The sequence below is a fragment of the Peromyscus leucopus genome, chromosome 3 (genome assembly GCF_004664715.2).
Source record: "Peromyscus leucopus breed LL Stock chromosome 3, UCI_PerLeu_2.1, whole genome shotgun sequence".
NCBI lineage: Eukaryota > Metazoa > Chordata > Mammalia > Rodentia > Cricetidae > Peromyscus > Peromyscus leucopus.
The window spans coordinates 84,818,734-84,837,061 of NC_051065.1; the positions used below are offsets into that span (position 1 = coordinate 84,818,734).

At 37.8% G+C, this 18,328-nt stretch overlaps 1 gene segment (V, D, J or C); it reads left to right on the forward strand.

Annotated features, from left to right (window-relative positions):
- Positions 1-3,219: 3,219 nt before the first annotated feature.
- On the forward strand, positions 3,220-3,801 carry LOC114686310. The segment is given in 2 exon segments: positions 3,220-3,356; positions 3,479-3,801. Coding segments are annotated over 2 exon segments (459 nt in total).
- Positions 3,802-18,328: the final 14,527 nt, after the last annotated feature.

Below are 18,328 nucleotides of genomic sequence, written 5' to 3' on the forward strand. Positions count from 1 at the left end.
ATTAAGATTGAGGCATTCAGCCTTGTTTCTGAGACTGCTGATATTCTGATGGCTGATATAACAGCAGACATGAACAAGGAGAACACAGAAAGACAGACTGCTCCTTAATGGGACAATGTCTTTTTGTCCTTCCCAGACTGCCCACTGTAAAATCTCCTATAGAGGTCTCCATGGAGTGCCTGCCATCTTTTCTTAGCTGCTAAGAAAAGTGAAAATTGTCCTTTTCTCTTTCTCTTTCCTAAGCATTCTTCCATTCACTCTTGGCTTTTCTCATTGTTGTCTGAAGTTCCTTTACTTCTTCAGCCACAAAGCTGCTTACTGACCTCCATGGTAACTCAAAGGGTTTGGCTTCCTCTCCACCTCTTTTCCATTTCTCTTCTGTCAGCTATTGAGATACACAATTTACTTACTGTATTGTTTGAGTCTCCAATTTTAACAAGACTTCTTTCCAGTATGTTTTAAAATTATTTTGTTAAAAAGACTTCAATTACAAAGAAAAGACTGCAAATTATCCTGGTTCCTTCCATATTATACACACTATAGTCCCTACTTCTATTTTCTCATAGCACATGTAATTCTTTACTATGGTGCTTTCACCACTATGTACAACTGTTCAATGAAAATACTTGGTTTTCATATTCTAAGTTTTTTTTGTCATTGGAGTTTTAAAAAGTTACAAAAAACTGTTGTCAAAAAATTGAATATTCTCAACCACAACATATTAATATAAAAGGGTGGGTGCATTTCAAATTTCCCAGAAGAATTTTAAAAATAAAAAATTAAGTCTGTAATTTTAATATGGTAATCAGACTTATGAATCAAGTCTTTATTGGTCACAGGAAGATGGATATTGGGGTAGGGCATGGAACTTATAGATTGCAGGATCTGATGGGAGGTTTTGATGGGGAGTTTTGATGGGGGGTTTTGATGGGGGGCTGACTGAAGGATTTTTCCCTGCTGGTCAACAACTTGATTTGCTTGGGAGGGGGGCAGGCAATAGATTCAGAATCCATGCCTGGTGCATGCAGGGGCTTTTTGGAGCCCACTACCTATGATGGGACACCTCATGCAGCCTTGAGGCAGGGGGAAGGACTTGGACTTGCCTCTACTGGATGTGCCTTTCCATGGGAGGCCTTGTCTTCTAGTGAGGGGAGTGGGGAATGGGTTGAGGGGAGAGACTGGGGGGGCAGGATGAGGGAAGAGGGGGATATTTGATTGGTGTGTATAAAATGAATGAAAAAATTTTTAATAAAAACATCTTTAGTGGGCAATAGAAAAAAGTATGTATTTATTTCTAAGAAAAAGTCAATCAAAAGATTGGAAAGGTTTTAGTTAGTGAGAACACGGAAGACACATAGTCTGGCATTGTTTATTACTCAGACTATGGCTTACATATTTTGATGGGAATCAGCACCTCAAAGGTGTGCACAATTCTGCTGACCCTGCTCTCTAAAGTTTAGTTCTCATTGATCTTCAAGGTCCAAAGACAAAGAGGATCAGAAAACAATACCCTGCCAGAATAAGGTCTCAGTTCTAGTGTATTTCACTTAGTGAGGATAGCAATTGTGGAAAAAAAGAAAGAATGAAACTCTAGACCCACTGTATATAAGCAATTATTAAATTATTATATTAAGTAATTATTTTATTGTTTGTATAACATATTATTACTAATTCTGACAAAGGAAACATCATGATTAGTGACCCACCATAGCGACATCACCACATATCCTCCCATTGAGCCTAAGCTTTATGAAAGGGACACGTTACCTTTCCCTGTGGACAGACCAGGGAGCTGTTCATTGCTGAGGAGTCAGAGACAAGCTGGAATGTTCACTGAAGCTGCCATCTCTTGTTTCCTCCCACATCTTGCCCTCTGTGAGGCACATATCCAGTGTTTCTCTAGTTTTTTCCCACATCCTGAGACTTTCCACTTGTGTCAGGCTGCACATATACCTGTTTCAAATAACTGAAATAAATTATTACTCTTAGTAAACCCTTAATGACACTGATGGAACACAACCAGAAGCCAAGAGAGATGGACTGGTCTGAATCATCTCTTGTTAGTCTATGTGCAAGAAGGCTGATTCTCCTCTAAGTGAACTTTTAGGGAGAATCTCCTATTTACCATCTTATGCTTATGCATAATATCTGTGTCACTATTGCAGTTCACAGGTCATCGAAGAGACCAGAGAGACTTCATTCAGCAACTAATGAAGCAGACACAGAGTCTCAAAGCCAAACATTAGGCAGAACTCTTGTAGTCCTGTTGAAGAGAGAGAATAAATCAGAGAAATCAGACCATTCAGGGACATCAGACAAGCATTTCTTACCAAATGAACTGACCAGGACTAATGGGGGTTCAGAAAGATCAGGGAGCCTGTATGAATCTTACATCGATCCTTCACATACATGTAATGACACATGGCCCACAGAATCAACTGACCAGGACTCACGAGGGCTAAGAAAGATCAGGGAGCTTGTATAGGTCTTACAAAGATCCTTTATATATATGTGATGACTGAGTAGCTTAGTGTTCCTGTGGGATTCCTAACAGTGGGAGCAGGGACTGTCTCTGACTCTTTTGTTTGCCTATGACACTCTTTTCCTGCTACTTGGTTACCTCATCCAGCCTTGACGTTATGGCCCATGACTGGTCTTATTGTAGCATATTATGCTGTGTTTGGTTGATTAACCTGGGAGGCCTGCTCTTTTCTGAGTGTAGATGAAGAGGGGGGATGAACCTGGGGAAGAGAGGAGATAGGGGAACAGACTGAGGGAAGAGGAGGGGAAGAAAACTGTGGTTGAGATATATGAAAGAAGAATGCAATCTAAATGGTTCTGATAAATTATTCTTTTAATTTGTAGAAATGATCACTACAAACAAACAAAGAGTTCACAAGAAGGACACAGTTTTTTTTAATCCATAGGAGTTATTTGAGTGAGTTAAAAATTTAATAGTCCCTCCTCTGTTGTATATTCATTGATAGTCAGATATTTGTCTATATTACTGCTAATATATATTCAAAATATATTATTAAAAAAGAGCTTAGGTACAGTAAAAAAATTCAAAAACATCCAAAACTTAAAAAATGAAATGCATTCTCTGAAGGCAAATGTGTAGTCTGACCTCGGGCATCTTGGGACACAGGACTTGTACTCAGTTACTGAGATGAGCAAGCTTTGCAGCTGTGCCCACCCTAACTGGTTCCCAGTGATTTGCATGCACTCACTGCACAGCCTTGAGGACTTCTTCATATACCAGTCACACCCTGTACAGTTGTCACTGCAGTCAGGACTCAGCATGGACATGAGGGCCCCTGCTCAGCTCCTTGGGCTCCTGCTGCTCTGGCTTCCAGGTAAAAAAGGACTACAATGGGAATTTCACTGTTACACTGTGATTAGTGAAGATTAGATTTTGGGCAAGGTCCTGTTTTATCATGCTTAACTATGTGGGCATTTATTATGTCTCCATTCCTAGGTGCCAGATGTGACATCCAGATGACCCAGTCTCCATCTTCTCTGTCTGCATCTCTGGGAGAGAGAGTCACTCTCACTTGCAGGGCCAGTCAGGACATTTACAATAATTTAAACTGGTATCAGCAGAAACCAGGGAATGCTCCTAAACCCTTAATCTATAAGACATCCAACTTGCACACAGGAGTCCCATCGAGGTTCAGTGGCAGTGGGTCTGGGACAGATTATTCCCTCACCATCAGCAACATGGAGTCTGAAGATATGGCAACATATTACTGTCTACAGTATTCTGAGTTTCCTCGCACAGTGATACAAGTCATAACATAAACCTCTAGGGAAGCAGAAGTGAGAGGCTGGGCTCCCTCAGCTGTTCCTCATGACTCACTCACTGAAACTGTTTCTGAGATGTCACAGGATTTTTACAAAATCTCACAGAGAGACATTAGTTTTTCTGGAAGAGGCTAAAAAATCCTCTCTGTACCTTAAATATCTTCCTTCTCGTTATTTCCAGCACTATAGATTAAAAACGCCTTTTCTGCTTTAGCAGAGAACACAGCCATTCCCTGTGAGAGTCTGCATTGTATTACCAGCTGGAACTCATACAAAAGAGTAGAAGCTTCTGTGGACATTCTAAGCACACTTAAGTTTAAATTCAATGAATTTGCTTCTAAGCATCAGCATTTAAATGGCATGGAAATATTACTGAGAGAAGCTGACAACAGAAAGAATTCCTGATTTTCTCACAAAAGCTAGAGCACATGTGTCAGAGAAAGGAGAATTTGCCTAATGGTGATCTCCTTGGTGCCTTGATATTGCAGCCCCCGGGTGCTGATACTCTCAGCTGTCTGCAGCACTCCACCTAGGACTCTTCTGGCTCTGATGCCCACTGGTCTGCTTACAAGTATCAAACAAAATTGAATCACCCTCATATGACCCAATCCCTCTGTGTGAAGTTCACTGTAGATTTGTTGATATGAAATTTTAGAGAGTAATGGGCTGTTTTGAACATGTCTCCAGAAGTGATATTGTTGAAGAATTTATATCCCATTGCATAGTTTTAGAAACGAAACATCAGCCCAACAACAGTGATCTATCTCCAAGTCTTTTTTTTTTTTTTTACATTGTGTTGGGTAATATCTATTTCCCGTGTTTTTTTTTTTTTAATGATGTCTCATTCGTATATGTGTCTGTCTGTGCATGTAGAGTACACACAGACTTAATTAGTATGATTTTGAACAAAGGAGAGCAAGTCACAAGATACAATACAACATTCCTGGGCTTCACATTTTTTTAAGTATTGCTGTTTTTGGAATGTCTACATAAATTTTGAACTGAGTTAATCAACTTTAGAAACTCCTTCCAGAATATTAGTTGAATTGCATTGAGTTTATGTGCAAAAATTGGGATAATATACATTTAAAAGTGGTTCATAGAGCTGGAGAGAATGACCAGTGGTTAAGAACACTTGATGCTCTTGAAGAGGATCTGGGTTTGATTCTCAGCCCCCACATGGTGACCCACAGCTATCTTTGACTTCACTTCCAGGAAGTCCATAATGCTCTTATGGCCTCTTAGGGCACCAAACATGCAAACAATGTTCTTATAAACATGCCAGCAAAACACTTCTGCATGTAAAAATATTTTTAAAAATGATTCATGCTATGCCACAGATAATGATGTATTTATTTGTATGCCTATTAACATACAGGGATTATTTTACTACCATTTGTATATGTATAGATTTTATTGTAATTATTTCTAAATCTTTATTTTGAGATTCCTTATTTATGAACTTGTATGAAATATTATCAGAAATTTTATTTCATGTCTTTCACTGCTCATTTCTGAATACAATTGGTGTATCTTTGCTATTATTTTAGATACAAGTGGTGACAGTAGACATCTTGGTCTTTTGTGTAATCTGAGATAAAAATGCCCTATGTTCTTTCACTTATGACTATGCTATTTGCCTAACCTATATAGACGATACATGAAAGCAAGATATTTTTGTGACTATGCTTGCTTCCTTAGAAGTTTATCATAAATAGCTCTTGACTCCAATAGAAATGATTTTTAAGACACTATAGAGATAAGTATATAGTTTTCTTTCTTAATTGTCAGAAGGATGAACTATATCAATACATCTTTAAAATGACTTTTTCTTGTAAAATACATTCAACTTGGTTTTGATGCATTATGGGAGATGAAGACAGGGAGGTAAAGGCAGAGGCTAAAAGGAGGAAGAGGAGGGAAGGAAGAGGAGGAAGACACACTAATATAAAATTTATTTTGTTCCTTTCCTTTATTTGTTCCTTTCCTTTATATCCCTGTCTCACCTTACATCCTTCAAAACAACTTTGTTATCAAGACATTTTAATAAAATATCAACATTTCTCTATGGTGACAGCTGTTTTAGTGCTAATATTAGCTCATCTCTGTTTACTGTGTGCACTCCCTATGGTCCCTAACCATGACAATGAAATCACTGGATGAGCCTTTCCTACTTCCAATGTTTCCATCTTAGTAAATATTCACTGTTTTAATTCCTTGACTATTTTAAAAGATTTGTGGTGGTCATCATAATAACTATGATGCTCATAATAGAAAAAATATGTCTTGAGACAACAGAACTATTTCTATTTATTTAATTTAGACTATATATTTTTCTTTTTAATCATTTTATTGAAAATAGCTTTTTCTCACATGTTATAACCTCATTATGGTTTTCCCTTCCTCTACTTCTTCCAGTCTGTCCCCTCCTACCATTCCATCAGGATCCACGCCCTTTCTACCTCTCAGTAGAAAACTAACAGGTTCTGGGATGCAGCACACTTGAGTATGGTGTATGATTTTTGATGTGTTCTTGGATTTGAATTGCATCCAACCTTTAGGAGAAATAGAATCATTCAAAAGTCCCATGCTACTTTAAAGCATTGTCAACCATGTGACAAATGAATAATAGGTACAATTTCCCAGCAGAGAACAAATGAACTGGTCTTTCACAAGTGAAGGAAAGGAGAAAACAGTGCACATTTGGCCCATTTCTACAATATGACACTACCACACACTGAACCCAACTAAAGCAGTTTGTTCAAACACCTCCTCTTGTGATAAAAGTTTCACACAGTCGTTATCCCATATCACTGTGCAGAGGGAAGATGGGAGATGCAGACTTGAGTATGTGGCTGCCAGTATGACTAACTAGTGTTGTCTGTGTAGAGGTAATCACAGCAGAGTTGATTATGTTATTTTGCCTCATTTGCATGTGACTAAAATATTAAAGTTACTATTTTCAGAGATAAAAGCAAATTCTATAAAACAGACAAGTTGGTGAATTTTTTGTAGCTTTCCTACTCACTCATATTGCTGAATTCTAATAAGAATTTGAAGAAATAATACAAATATTCCTCGTTTTATTATACAGCATCAAAGACAAAGAACACTCCTAAGTACATTCCACACAGTTTGCATAACCTTGATAGAAAACCTAGACAACTATGCAAAATAAAAGGACAAAAGGAAATATTATAGATCAGTATGCTTAATCAAAACTCAATCATAACAACAAATAAATTCAAAATTGTGCAATGGATTTAAATAGCCATTTCTCAAAGCATACAAATGGATAATAGGTATGTAACATTCTACTCAGGAAAATGAGGTTGCAAGAGCTCTTAATTCATAGTCACTGAAAGGTAGCTAACAAAGCTACTGGATGAATAAATATACAATGTTAGGGGAGAGTTACCATCCTTTGATTTATTGTCCAGGGGATCCTTAAGGCTCCTCATATGATACAGGCCATTTACACTGCTCTTAGTTGTGCACCAGAACTAGATGGAGATTCATTATGGTGGAGACACATTTGGTGAAGCATGTAGAGAATTCAGATGGGGTCAGACCTGAAAACTTCACGCACATGGATTTTATAGCACAAAAAGGCTATGCAAACTCCCAATGCTTCCCTATTGTTATAAAAGTAAAGAATACATGATTCATAGTGAAATTATGGCATGGCTATTATAAGTGTAACCCATTATTTTCAAATTAGATCTCTATATATGTATGACAGGGGATTTCAACCTTATGTCACAATATGGTATTGAAAGCCCTTCACTGATTTATGACCTTCATATAAATGCAATGTATATTTTGTGCATGTAAAAAAATGTGTATGAGATAAAGTTGTATAAACATTAACAGTGACCCCATAGATGATACGTTTCTGTAATGTCCCAGAGTTTTCTCAACTCTATTTATATTGCTATTATTTCTAATTTTCATTTTTGCTTTTATGTTTTTGTGATAAACAATTAAGAAATACTTTTCTACTATTTTTGCTTACTTTTATAGTCACAAGAGAGTAATTCATTTCATTTTCAGTAATGATAGTCCCTAACTCCTTCAATTAACATTTTGTAAAGGTTTACAAGGTACCAGATTTGGAACAAAAACCTCTCAACTCTCTTGTTCCAATTCTGACTGACTCCTCAGATCAGCCCAAGAACTAGGATCAGCTCTTAATCTGTAAAATCAATTAGACAGCAGAAAGCATCACGGTTGCTCACCCCCCACAGACTGACCTGAAAACATTTTTCTTTACCACCATTCCATCTCATCTACCTGTAACACATCACCAAGAGGAGAACTAGAGTCTCAGGTACTGTGTTTCCATCTTGACTATCTTTCAGGATTTTGCTATTCAGCATTCATGAGCCAATTTTACTCTTTTTGTCCCTGATATTCAAGCTATTCTATGTGACTTTTCAAACATAAGAAAAATCCTGTGACAATAATAATCACAGACATATCTCGTATCAGACCTACAATATAAAATCAAAACAAAGAAAAAAAAAAAAAAAAAAAATTGTGAATAATTGTTCCCTCTATCTACTGCTACATCTACCATGATATTTGTATATAGGAGGACCTTCCCTTGCTGGTCTAAAATAAAAGTTCATCAGTACTCTTGCCTTGACTGTTTAGTTTCCTAAGTTCATCTTCTCACAATGAGAAGCCCCTTTCAGTCACTAGGCTGACTGTTACTATTTATGCCTGATAAGGATATAAAGGAGATAAAGAAAGAAAACAGAGAGGATGATCTCTAGGGTAGCTAAAGTCCAAGTCTTTTTTTTTTTTTTTTTTTTTTTTTTTTTATTTTTCAAGACAGGGTTTCTCTGTGTAGCTTTGTGCCTTTCCTGGGACTCACTTGGTAGCCCAGGCTGGCCTCGAACTCACAGAGATCCGCCTGCTTCTGCCTCCCGAGTGCTGGGATTAAAGGCATGCCCGGCTAGTCCAAGTATTTACTACCCACATTTGAAATGGAAGGTCCTGTCTTCTATGATGGACTTGTGAGGTTTAGATCTGTAAAAGTAAGATGTCAGATGAAACAGTATGTATTATACAGGGAGGATTTTAACAGAGATGTAATTGAATGATCTAGTCTATATTAACTCGAGAATCCCTTTAGAATGATATACTCACGTGCTTTTCTAAAAAGTGTTTGTTATAGTGACAAACATTTTATTCACAACATGTAAAAATCTCACTTGAAATTATGACATGAAGATAATATTAAATATTGCTCATGAATTTTCAAGATGATCTTTTCAAGATGATCTTATTATTTGAGCTACCATAATTGATGTTGTGATGATCCAGACTCTAGTCTCCCTGCTAATCACCTGTGAATGGACAGCTTCCATCTCCTGCAGGTCTTTTCAGAGCTATCTGGATAGTGATGGTGACATAAATTTGAAGTGATATGAACAGAAACAGGGATTGTCATCCTAGCTCCTTATATATGAGGCTTCTGGCCAAAAATCTGTTTTTCCTGACAAGTTCAGTAGCAGTGGGCCTATCTTAGTTATAGTTTCTATTGCTATGAAGAGACACCATGACCACAGCAACTCTTATAAAGGAAAACATTTAATTGAGGTGGTGGCCCACAGTTCAGTGGTGCAGTCCATTATCATCGTGGCAGGGAGAATGGTGGCGTGCAGACAGACATGGTACTGGAGAAGTAGCTAAGAGTCCTATATCTTGCAGGCAACAAGAAATGAACTGAGATACTGGTTGGTATCCGGAGCATAGGAAACCCCAAAGCATGCCCTCACAGTGACACACTTCCAATAATAAGGCCATATTCATTCCAACGTAGCCATAACTTCTAATATTCCACTCCCTTTGTGGGCCAATTTCTTTCAAACCACCACAGAGTCAGTCACAGTGAAATCTGGGCAGAGTGGAGGCTGAGGATATTTGAGTTCATTACTGCATGGAAGCTACACATATTCCACCCACAAAAACAAAGACACTAACGAAAACTTTCTTTTTGGTATGGCCCAGACTTCAAGTGTTCCACGAGAAGCACAGCACATTGCGTATGTATATCATAACATTTTATCTCAATTTGATTTATTTTAATTTTAGAATCAATGAATATTTAAAAAGTTTCTTTTTATGTTTAGGAATTATTATGTTCATTCTGATATACACACTTATACCTTGAATTTTTAATTATTATTTTGCCTATAGTTTTATATCTATTAATATAATGAACTTTCACCTATGTTAATTGTACTCCTTTTAAAATAGAGTAAGAAAATAGTGTGTTTCCATAGGGTTTTTTCATACACCCTTATTTTTGGTTACTCAACTTCTCCTCCCCACTATTCCCTGCCCTATTCCTACTTAAACATCTTGGCCCCTACTATTCGTACTGTCTGCTTTCACACAATACACATTCTACTATTTTCTCCCTTCATGTTCTCTTCTCAATCATTCTCTAACCAGATCTTTCTAAATCCAACCTTACAGATACCATATTAATTGTTCAAATATGACAGTTCAAAGTTAAAATTCACTTATGAATAAAAAGGTGATATCATAACAAGTAGATGTTCAAGGTTACACATTTTGGGGGTGAGAGTCACTGAGTTAGAATTACTGGGAACTTATCTTTCAGGAATTGGAGTCAGAGACAGATAACTAATGGGTGCCAAGATGGATGTTGTACTGGCTGGTTTTGTGTGTCAACTTGACACAAACTAGAGTCATCAGAAAGAAAGGAGCCTTAGTTGAGAAAATGCCTTCATGAGATCCAGCTGTAAGGCATTTTCTCAATGAGTGACCAATGGGAGAGGTCCCAGACCATGGCGGGTGATGCCATCCTTGGGCTGGTGGTCCTGGATTCCATAACAAGCAGGATAAGTAAGTCAGGAAAAGCAAGCCAGTAGCAGCTTCCCTCCATGACTTCTGCATCAGCTCCTGCCTCCAGGATCCTGCTCTGTTTGAGTTTCTGTTCTGACATCCTTCAGTGATGAACAACAATGTTGAAATATAAGACAAATAAACCCTTTAGTCTTTAAACTTGTTTTTTGTCATTTTTTTGCCACAATAGAGACACTAACTAAGACAGATATCCAGAATAAAATGCTATGAGATTCCACCACTGTTTATCCATGATCTGTTAATGTATGAGATGGTAGGTAATGCTCTAGTATGGATATGTGGGTTTGGTTATCTAACTGAAAGAGGTGCCAGAATGAACAGGAATTGGTGTTCTTGTCATAGATCTGCTATTGATGGAAGAGTATGGTACAGGTTAATTCTGGAGCACATTTTATGATTTGTAAATATTAGCATTCTTCTTTTTGAATGTGCTTCTCTTTATAATATGAACCAAAGCTCTGAACATGATTAGTAGATATTAAAGAATAAGAGGAAATAATTTTTAAATATTCTGCTATGTCTGTATATGAAATAACACTTCTCTTTTATACTTTTAGTATCCAGTGGTAATACCATGATAACCCAGACTGTGTACACTCTGCCAGTTGGCCCTGGAGAAGCTGTTTCCATATCTTCAGATCAAGTCAGGATCACATACAGAGTAATGGAAACACAATTTAGACTGGTGCATGCTAGAGCCAGACCAGTTTCCTTAGATCTTCAGCAATAGACTTTCCAACATGTTTCTTGGTATCATAGACCAATTCAGTGACACTGAGTCAATGACTAATTTCAAAGTGCAAATCAGCTGAATGGAGCCTGAATTGCCTGGAAGTTTATAGTCACAAGCGTGCTATGTGTATTACTACCACTGTGATACAGACTGCAACAAAAATCTTGCCTTACATGGCTCACTTGTCTCACGTGTTTTAATTATGGGAACAGTGCAACATTATTCTCAAGTGTATGTAGGAGGATCAGACTGAAACATCCAGAGAGTAGGTTAAACTTGAGACTAGTAGACAAGAACAGCCTTGTCTATTCCTTAGGAACCACTTGATAATACCTACATTCTTTTATTATATAAGAAGCAGCAACATGAAGAATGTCCTAGGACCTTCAGATCAGCTGAGCATGAAGAGAGAAAAGCTGACTTTATGTCTGTTTGAATCCTCCCTACCTTGTATAAATAGTGACAAAATTTGTTTATGAGTCTAGCTGCATAGCTAAGAGGTAAGATGGTTCATGGTAGCCAAATTTAAAAATATATAGATATAGATGTAGAGAAATAACTTTTGGTGTGTTATTTTTGGTCAAGCAATTTTATGTGGCCCCGGTTTATATGAAATCATTTGATGTAACTAAAATGTTACCAATCTTTCCTCTTCAATCCTCTTACTTCTTCTTTCTCTTAGTATATACTTAAACTGAAGTTGTCCCTCTTAGGTGGGACTATGTGAAAAGATTTCCAAAATCATAGGGCAACCTGCCTCTCAAAGTAGTATGAGGGTTTATCCCTCACCCCCATATTTCTCCAGAGTACTCTTGAGTAGGAGCAGCAGGAAATATTAGATAGAAGGATAGAGGGAGGAGAAATATATAGAAAATACAGGATAGACTTGGGAGGGCCTGGATCCTAGTCCACTGGGAATCCACTGTCTCTGGCCTAAGGTATTTAAAAACTATATTTTAAGTTTACTATGTGCATTTTTTAGCTGAAACGTTTTTCCAGGCAACACTGCCATCTTTAGCAGAAAACTACCTTTCCTAGAATGCATTTCTCTTATATCAGCCTGCTGTTAAGCACTACCTTTTGGACTTTATTTCTCATAGTTCTTTTCAGGCCCAGGAGTCAATTTCCTGTTCCCTTTTAGGTTTGCTTTTGTATTGAAAAGTCAAGAGTAAATGAACTTTTTTTCTTGACTACATGAGGTTTCTTGAGTCAAAAGATTTTTTGTTCTCCCTGAGCTGGGCTCAACAGGTGTTTCTCTTTCATCCAACACTGGCCCCAGATCACACCTGCCTTATTAGCGCATGCTGAGGTAGGCATTACTAATTCTAAAATTGCCTCAAGGCTTGTTCATTTGCCTCAGCCAGACAGTGAAAAGAAACAAAAGCACTTAAAGCAAAGCTTGCCTACAGCTCCTTTAGAGAGACTTTCTCTTGTCTAGAATTAGCATGTCCTTGCTGGTACAGAACATCCCTAACTGTTTTTCCTTGCAATGCTGTTGCCATGACTATCCCTTGATTGTCTGATGGCCCTTGCTGTGGGATGTCCTGTATGCTGTGAATATATGTTGCTATGATTGATTGATAAATGAAATGCTGATTGGCCAGTAGCTAGGCAGGAAGAATAGTGTAGGCAGGACAAGGAGAGGAGAATGCTGGGTGAAAGAAGGCTCAGTCAGGCAGCTGCCACAAGGAGAAGCATGATGTAAGATACTGGTAAGCCATGAGCCACATGGCAAGATATAGAATTATAGAAATGGGTTAATTTAAGATATAAGAACAGATAGCAAGAAGCCTGCCACAGCCATACAGTTTATAAGTAATATAAGTCTCTGTGTGTTTACTTGGTAACCCAATTGGGAGAGATTTATCCTGACTGATGGCAGGCAGGGTCAAAGGAAAACTTCAGGCCCTGTGTCAGAACAAAGTTGGATATAGTCAGAAATGTTTCCCTTCTTTCTAAAAGAGCATATTGTGTTCTGGCATGCTGCATTGGTATTTTCATATGTAAGTTGTTTTAAAAGTAAAAGTCCAGCTTCTGAATCACTAATTATCTGCCTGACATTTGCATTAATCTGGAAACAAAATCTTAAAGTAACTCATCAGACCCTTATCCTATTTTAGACAGATCCTCAGTTTGCCTTCCTGATGACAGAATCGTATTCCAAACTCTCTTGGCCGTAGCATTAAACTAAGTATACACTGGTATTTCAAAATTTGATTGTTGATCTGTCTCACCATAAGGGACTTCCCCAGAAAGCATATAAAAGGTGTTGAGAATCTGTTGTGCCTGATTTATTTCAGCTGTGGCCTGACAATGCTCCACAAACTCACTTTCCCACAGCAGATAGTCACCTCCAGATAGGTATGCTTGAGCCATTTGTTTCCAATAACCCAGGGGCAAAGCATCTAAGGCAAGGATTTTTAACAATGCTGTTGTGAAAGGAGTGATTGTGTCACCATATCGACTACATGCTGTTTTTAGCTCCTTAAGCTATTTGAAAGGAAATGGAACATGATCTAATATTATCCTGGCCATCCTGCTCTTCCAGGACAGGGCACATTTGAAAACTTTGAATTTCTTCCCCTTAATAGCAGCTTCCAGAAGGCTAGCTTGAAGAGGAGGTGCAGTGTCAACAGAGAGGGTTCATATTGCTTCAGAGGATCTTTGCACTAGGACAATTACAGGTGGCTTTTACATTAAAAAAGATGTCACCCCAGGTCAGTCTAATTTCACCCATACAGAGGGAAGAGGAGAGACTTGAAGAGTTCCTAATTTTTTGAGTGAAAGAAGTTACTAAGCTTTTCAAGCTTTTCAGTTCCTCCCTTGCCTTATCCCAAGACTTCTTTCCTTAAACTTAGCTTCATGGCCAATAGAAACTCTGTTTAAACAGTGTTGTACAAGGGTTTTCAGGTTCTGATGGCAGAGCAGAGGGTTTTGTCTTTGCCTTGTCTACCTTAGGAAAAGACCCCTCCTGTTTTTCAAGGTTTGGATCTAAATTGTCCTGAATCAATGCTCACAGGTCAAGGGATTCCATTGGAATTTTTTTCAGGTCCATGTTCTCCACAATATTTTTGCATTTCAACTCCAATCCCCCACCCCCAGGAATCTTCCTTCAGCTTCCCATAATCAAACAACCAAGGACACAATTCTTCTACAAACTTTAAGAACCTCTGTACTTGTTGCAGTTCCACCTTAACCCCTTTATTTTTAATCTTTCTACAAGTGATTCTTTGAAGATTTGCATGCTATTTTCATGCCCCATTTTAATAAAGAGGTCTTTCTTTTTTCTTAGAACTAATCAGTTTTTTTTTTCCACATACAAATATCCAAGATGATTCTTATTTTTGTCCTTACAGAAAGAAATTCTGAGAGAGAAAGTTCTGAAAGGCTTTTAGTTTTTAAAAGGCAGATTAAGTTTTTTTTTTTTTTTAAGAAAGTTTTTTGTTTGAGAGAAAGACCACCGAGCTTTCCCAAAACTTCCAACTTTGACTTATTACACCCACATTTTGCTTCAGGAAGAATTACTTTCTCCGGCTGCTTGGGACCAAAAGCTTCCCACGGGGATCTTTTTTCTGCTGCATAAGCTCAAAGAAGAGCTTTTTTTCATCCATTAAGCTCAAAGAGGACAGATTTTTCCAAGTTTGTGCTCATAGCTAGAAAATTACAAATTTAGTTTCTCTGTTGTATCCCAAGTTTCCTTTATGCTATTTTACTAAATTTTTCTGTACTACCTTACTCTAAATTTCTTCCTTATTTTTCATAGATAAAAATTAAGAGAGACCAAAGGAGAGAAATCTTGATAGAGAAGATTCAATGCTGTAGCTTTGGACATCCTTCCAGTTCATTTTTTTCCTTTTCTCCTGAGGATGAAACCCCCTGGCCTATTTAACTTTTTTCACTATAACACTGACCTGGTACCTCTTCAACTGGCAGACCCTAACTTTTACTTTACCAAACTCTGGTTATTATATTATTATTAATAATAATAATAATAATAATTATTATTATTATTATTTTCTTAGTCTCTGTTCAGTAGTGCCATCTGTGTGGGGTTTATCCCTCACCCCCACATTTCCCCAGAGTACTCATAAGTAGGAGCATCAGAAAATATTAGATGGAAGGCTAGAGCAGGGAGAAATAGAGAGAAAACACAGGATAGACTTGGGAGAACCTGGATCCCTAATCCATCAGGCCTTGACTGTCTCTGCCCTAGGGTATTTAAAGAAATGCCAAGGGGTGGAGCAAGAGACCTCCCCCCAACACAGCCAAGTGCAGGCCACCTCAGACACCTGTACTCAGGCCTGTGGTCCAATCATCCTCTCTACGCAGACCTGCTGGGTAAAGCCACAAGGAAACCCAAATGGGTTCTAACAAAGAAGAAAAGGACATTTAATTCATCTGTTTTCTGTATCTTCTGTGATAAATGACTACAACCTCACCATCTTCCAGAATCAGAAAGTGATGATCTCCTAGTTCTGTTTCTGAGCTAAAAGCAAACCAGGATGAATGTCCTCATAAAAGAATCAGTTTCTGCCTTCTCTTCTCTAAGATTCCCCAAACTCTGTTCTAAGGTCCTTTTTCCTCACTACAACATGCCTTTTCACTGCCCTTGTGATGACAATTCTCCACCAGTTGTATGAGGACCTCATAAGTATACTGATCTTAACTATGTGTTCAAAATATGAAACTACTTTATGTTATATATCAAATTCCTTTTTATATTATAATTTAATACTAATTGAAATTCAGCATTCCTAGTTTCCATACATTGTCATAGATATATTTTGTGATAGAGATTTTATAAATTTCTTTCTTTAGCTTAAACACTTGTTTTGAAATTAAAACATAAGTATAGCAAGCCTCCTCCAAGTTATTTGCGTTTATGGTTCTAGAAGGTGCTAAGCAAGCTGTCAAGGAAGGGAATCCACCTTGACATTACAATAGTCCTATCAGTTGTGATGACTATGAACTAAAACAGGTGCAGTACAGTAGTCATCCACATACCTTGGAGGTTACCAGCAGCTTTTTAATTGAGTATAAGGCCCACTAAACAAAAAGGAAATCATGTCTGGTAGTGGAAAACTATTCAACTTCCTGGAGATAGTTAGGTCACCTTGGAGAACCATAACAACTCACACTTAACTAAACCAGTGTAATCCCTAACCACATTTTCAATATTTCTCCTTATACTCACATCACTCCTCATCAAAGAAATATCTCCTTCAACTTTTAATGTGACAAAGGATCTCTAAAGAATAAAATAATTCAAAAAATCATGTGGGATTTTAATATGTATGGAAGATGGATGAATGTGATTTGTGACCTTTGATCTATTTGTTGCAGGGCCTGAGTGATTCCTACACAGATTTTTGCTTCTTGCTAAATGCTTCCCCCTTTTGGAGAGAGTAAAAATAAATTTAAGTTTTAATTCACTGAAAAACTCCTAGTGGAGAAAAGCAATCAATAGTTCTACTCATCTCCTATCCAGCTGTAACACCAATGAAGAGGGGAGAAAAGTTTGTAAGATACAGATGATCAAAAGTGGGGGCGATGGTCTTTTCATGACACACAGGTAGAGAGAGAGAGAGAGAGAGAGAGAGAGAGAGAGAGAGAGAGAGAGAGAGAGAGAGAGAGAGAGAGGAGAGAGAGAGAGACTTTGAAAATATTTTTGAATTATTAAAAATATTATTTAAAATGAGCAATTGTGAAGTGCACATCAAGCCTTTTTAGAGTGATCTTATGCATTTAGAAAAGGAGGAGTGACAGTTCAGGTCATAGATTTTCTATAAGCATTAGGATAATGTATAATCGGGTGTTGTTTTATTGTCACCACAGTGGCTGCTCCTGAATCTACTGTTATTTCAGCTACTGACTGTGATTCCACAATCACTGCTCCACTGCTCATGTAGATGCTGAGTGAATTTATACATCCTGTCAGAACTGCCTATGCCTCTCCAGGAATATTTAGTTTTTAACTAAGTCTCTATCATTCTATTTTACCAATAAAGATCCGGCAATCAGATGCTTAGGTGAAAATCTGCTAGCTCAGAAACACAGAGAAACAATTAGTTATCTTCCTCCTTAGATAGTGACCCAGCAAGAAGGATTCTCTTCCATGATACTAAACCAAAAAAGATGGCCAAACTCAAAATTCCTCCCTATGACTTCCTGTATGTTTCTCTATCCATTCTTTGGACTTCCTTAACTCTGTATAGCTTCTTCCTGTCAACTAGTTGCTGGCTCCACCTTCTGATCCATGGTTTCATTTAATGAACACAAATTCATGGTTCACAATGTGATCAAATATCCCACAACATTGGAGTGGTATCTAAACCAAGTCCTCTTAACCTGAGTGTGAAAGAGTCCTGCAGTTTGAATGATGGTGGGCCTGTCTGTTAGTGATACACTTGCTGATGGAGAATGTTACTGACTCAGTCTCTCACTGTGTTAAATACAGCTAAGGTGCCATGAGAGGAGGGGAAACCCAGTAGTCTTAGCTGAAAATGCTGCAGAGTTTTAGGAGAAGGGTTTAGTGGGCAAATATTCACAGCCACCATAAACCTCCCTTGTATGAAGAGGGACCAAGGCTGGGTCAAGATGGCCATAGAGTCTTTTTTCAGGTACCCACAAAAGCTTTTTCCCTAAAAACATTTCAAGAAATGGTTGTAATGTTATTTGGAAGCATCTATAAATATTACTAGGTCATGTACTGGCTGAGGTCAGGATTATTTTGAGATGATCTCACTTCTCTGATTGTAATATTTCCTTTACAGTAGCTCCCTTCTTAGAAGGGATTAACTGTGGTCTGACCTTGGGTATCAAGGAACCACGGACATTTGCCAAGTTGCTGAGTTGAGCAAGCCTTGCAACTGTGCCCATACTAACTGG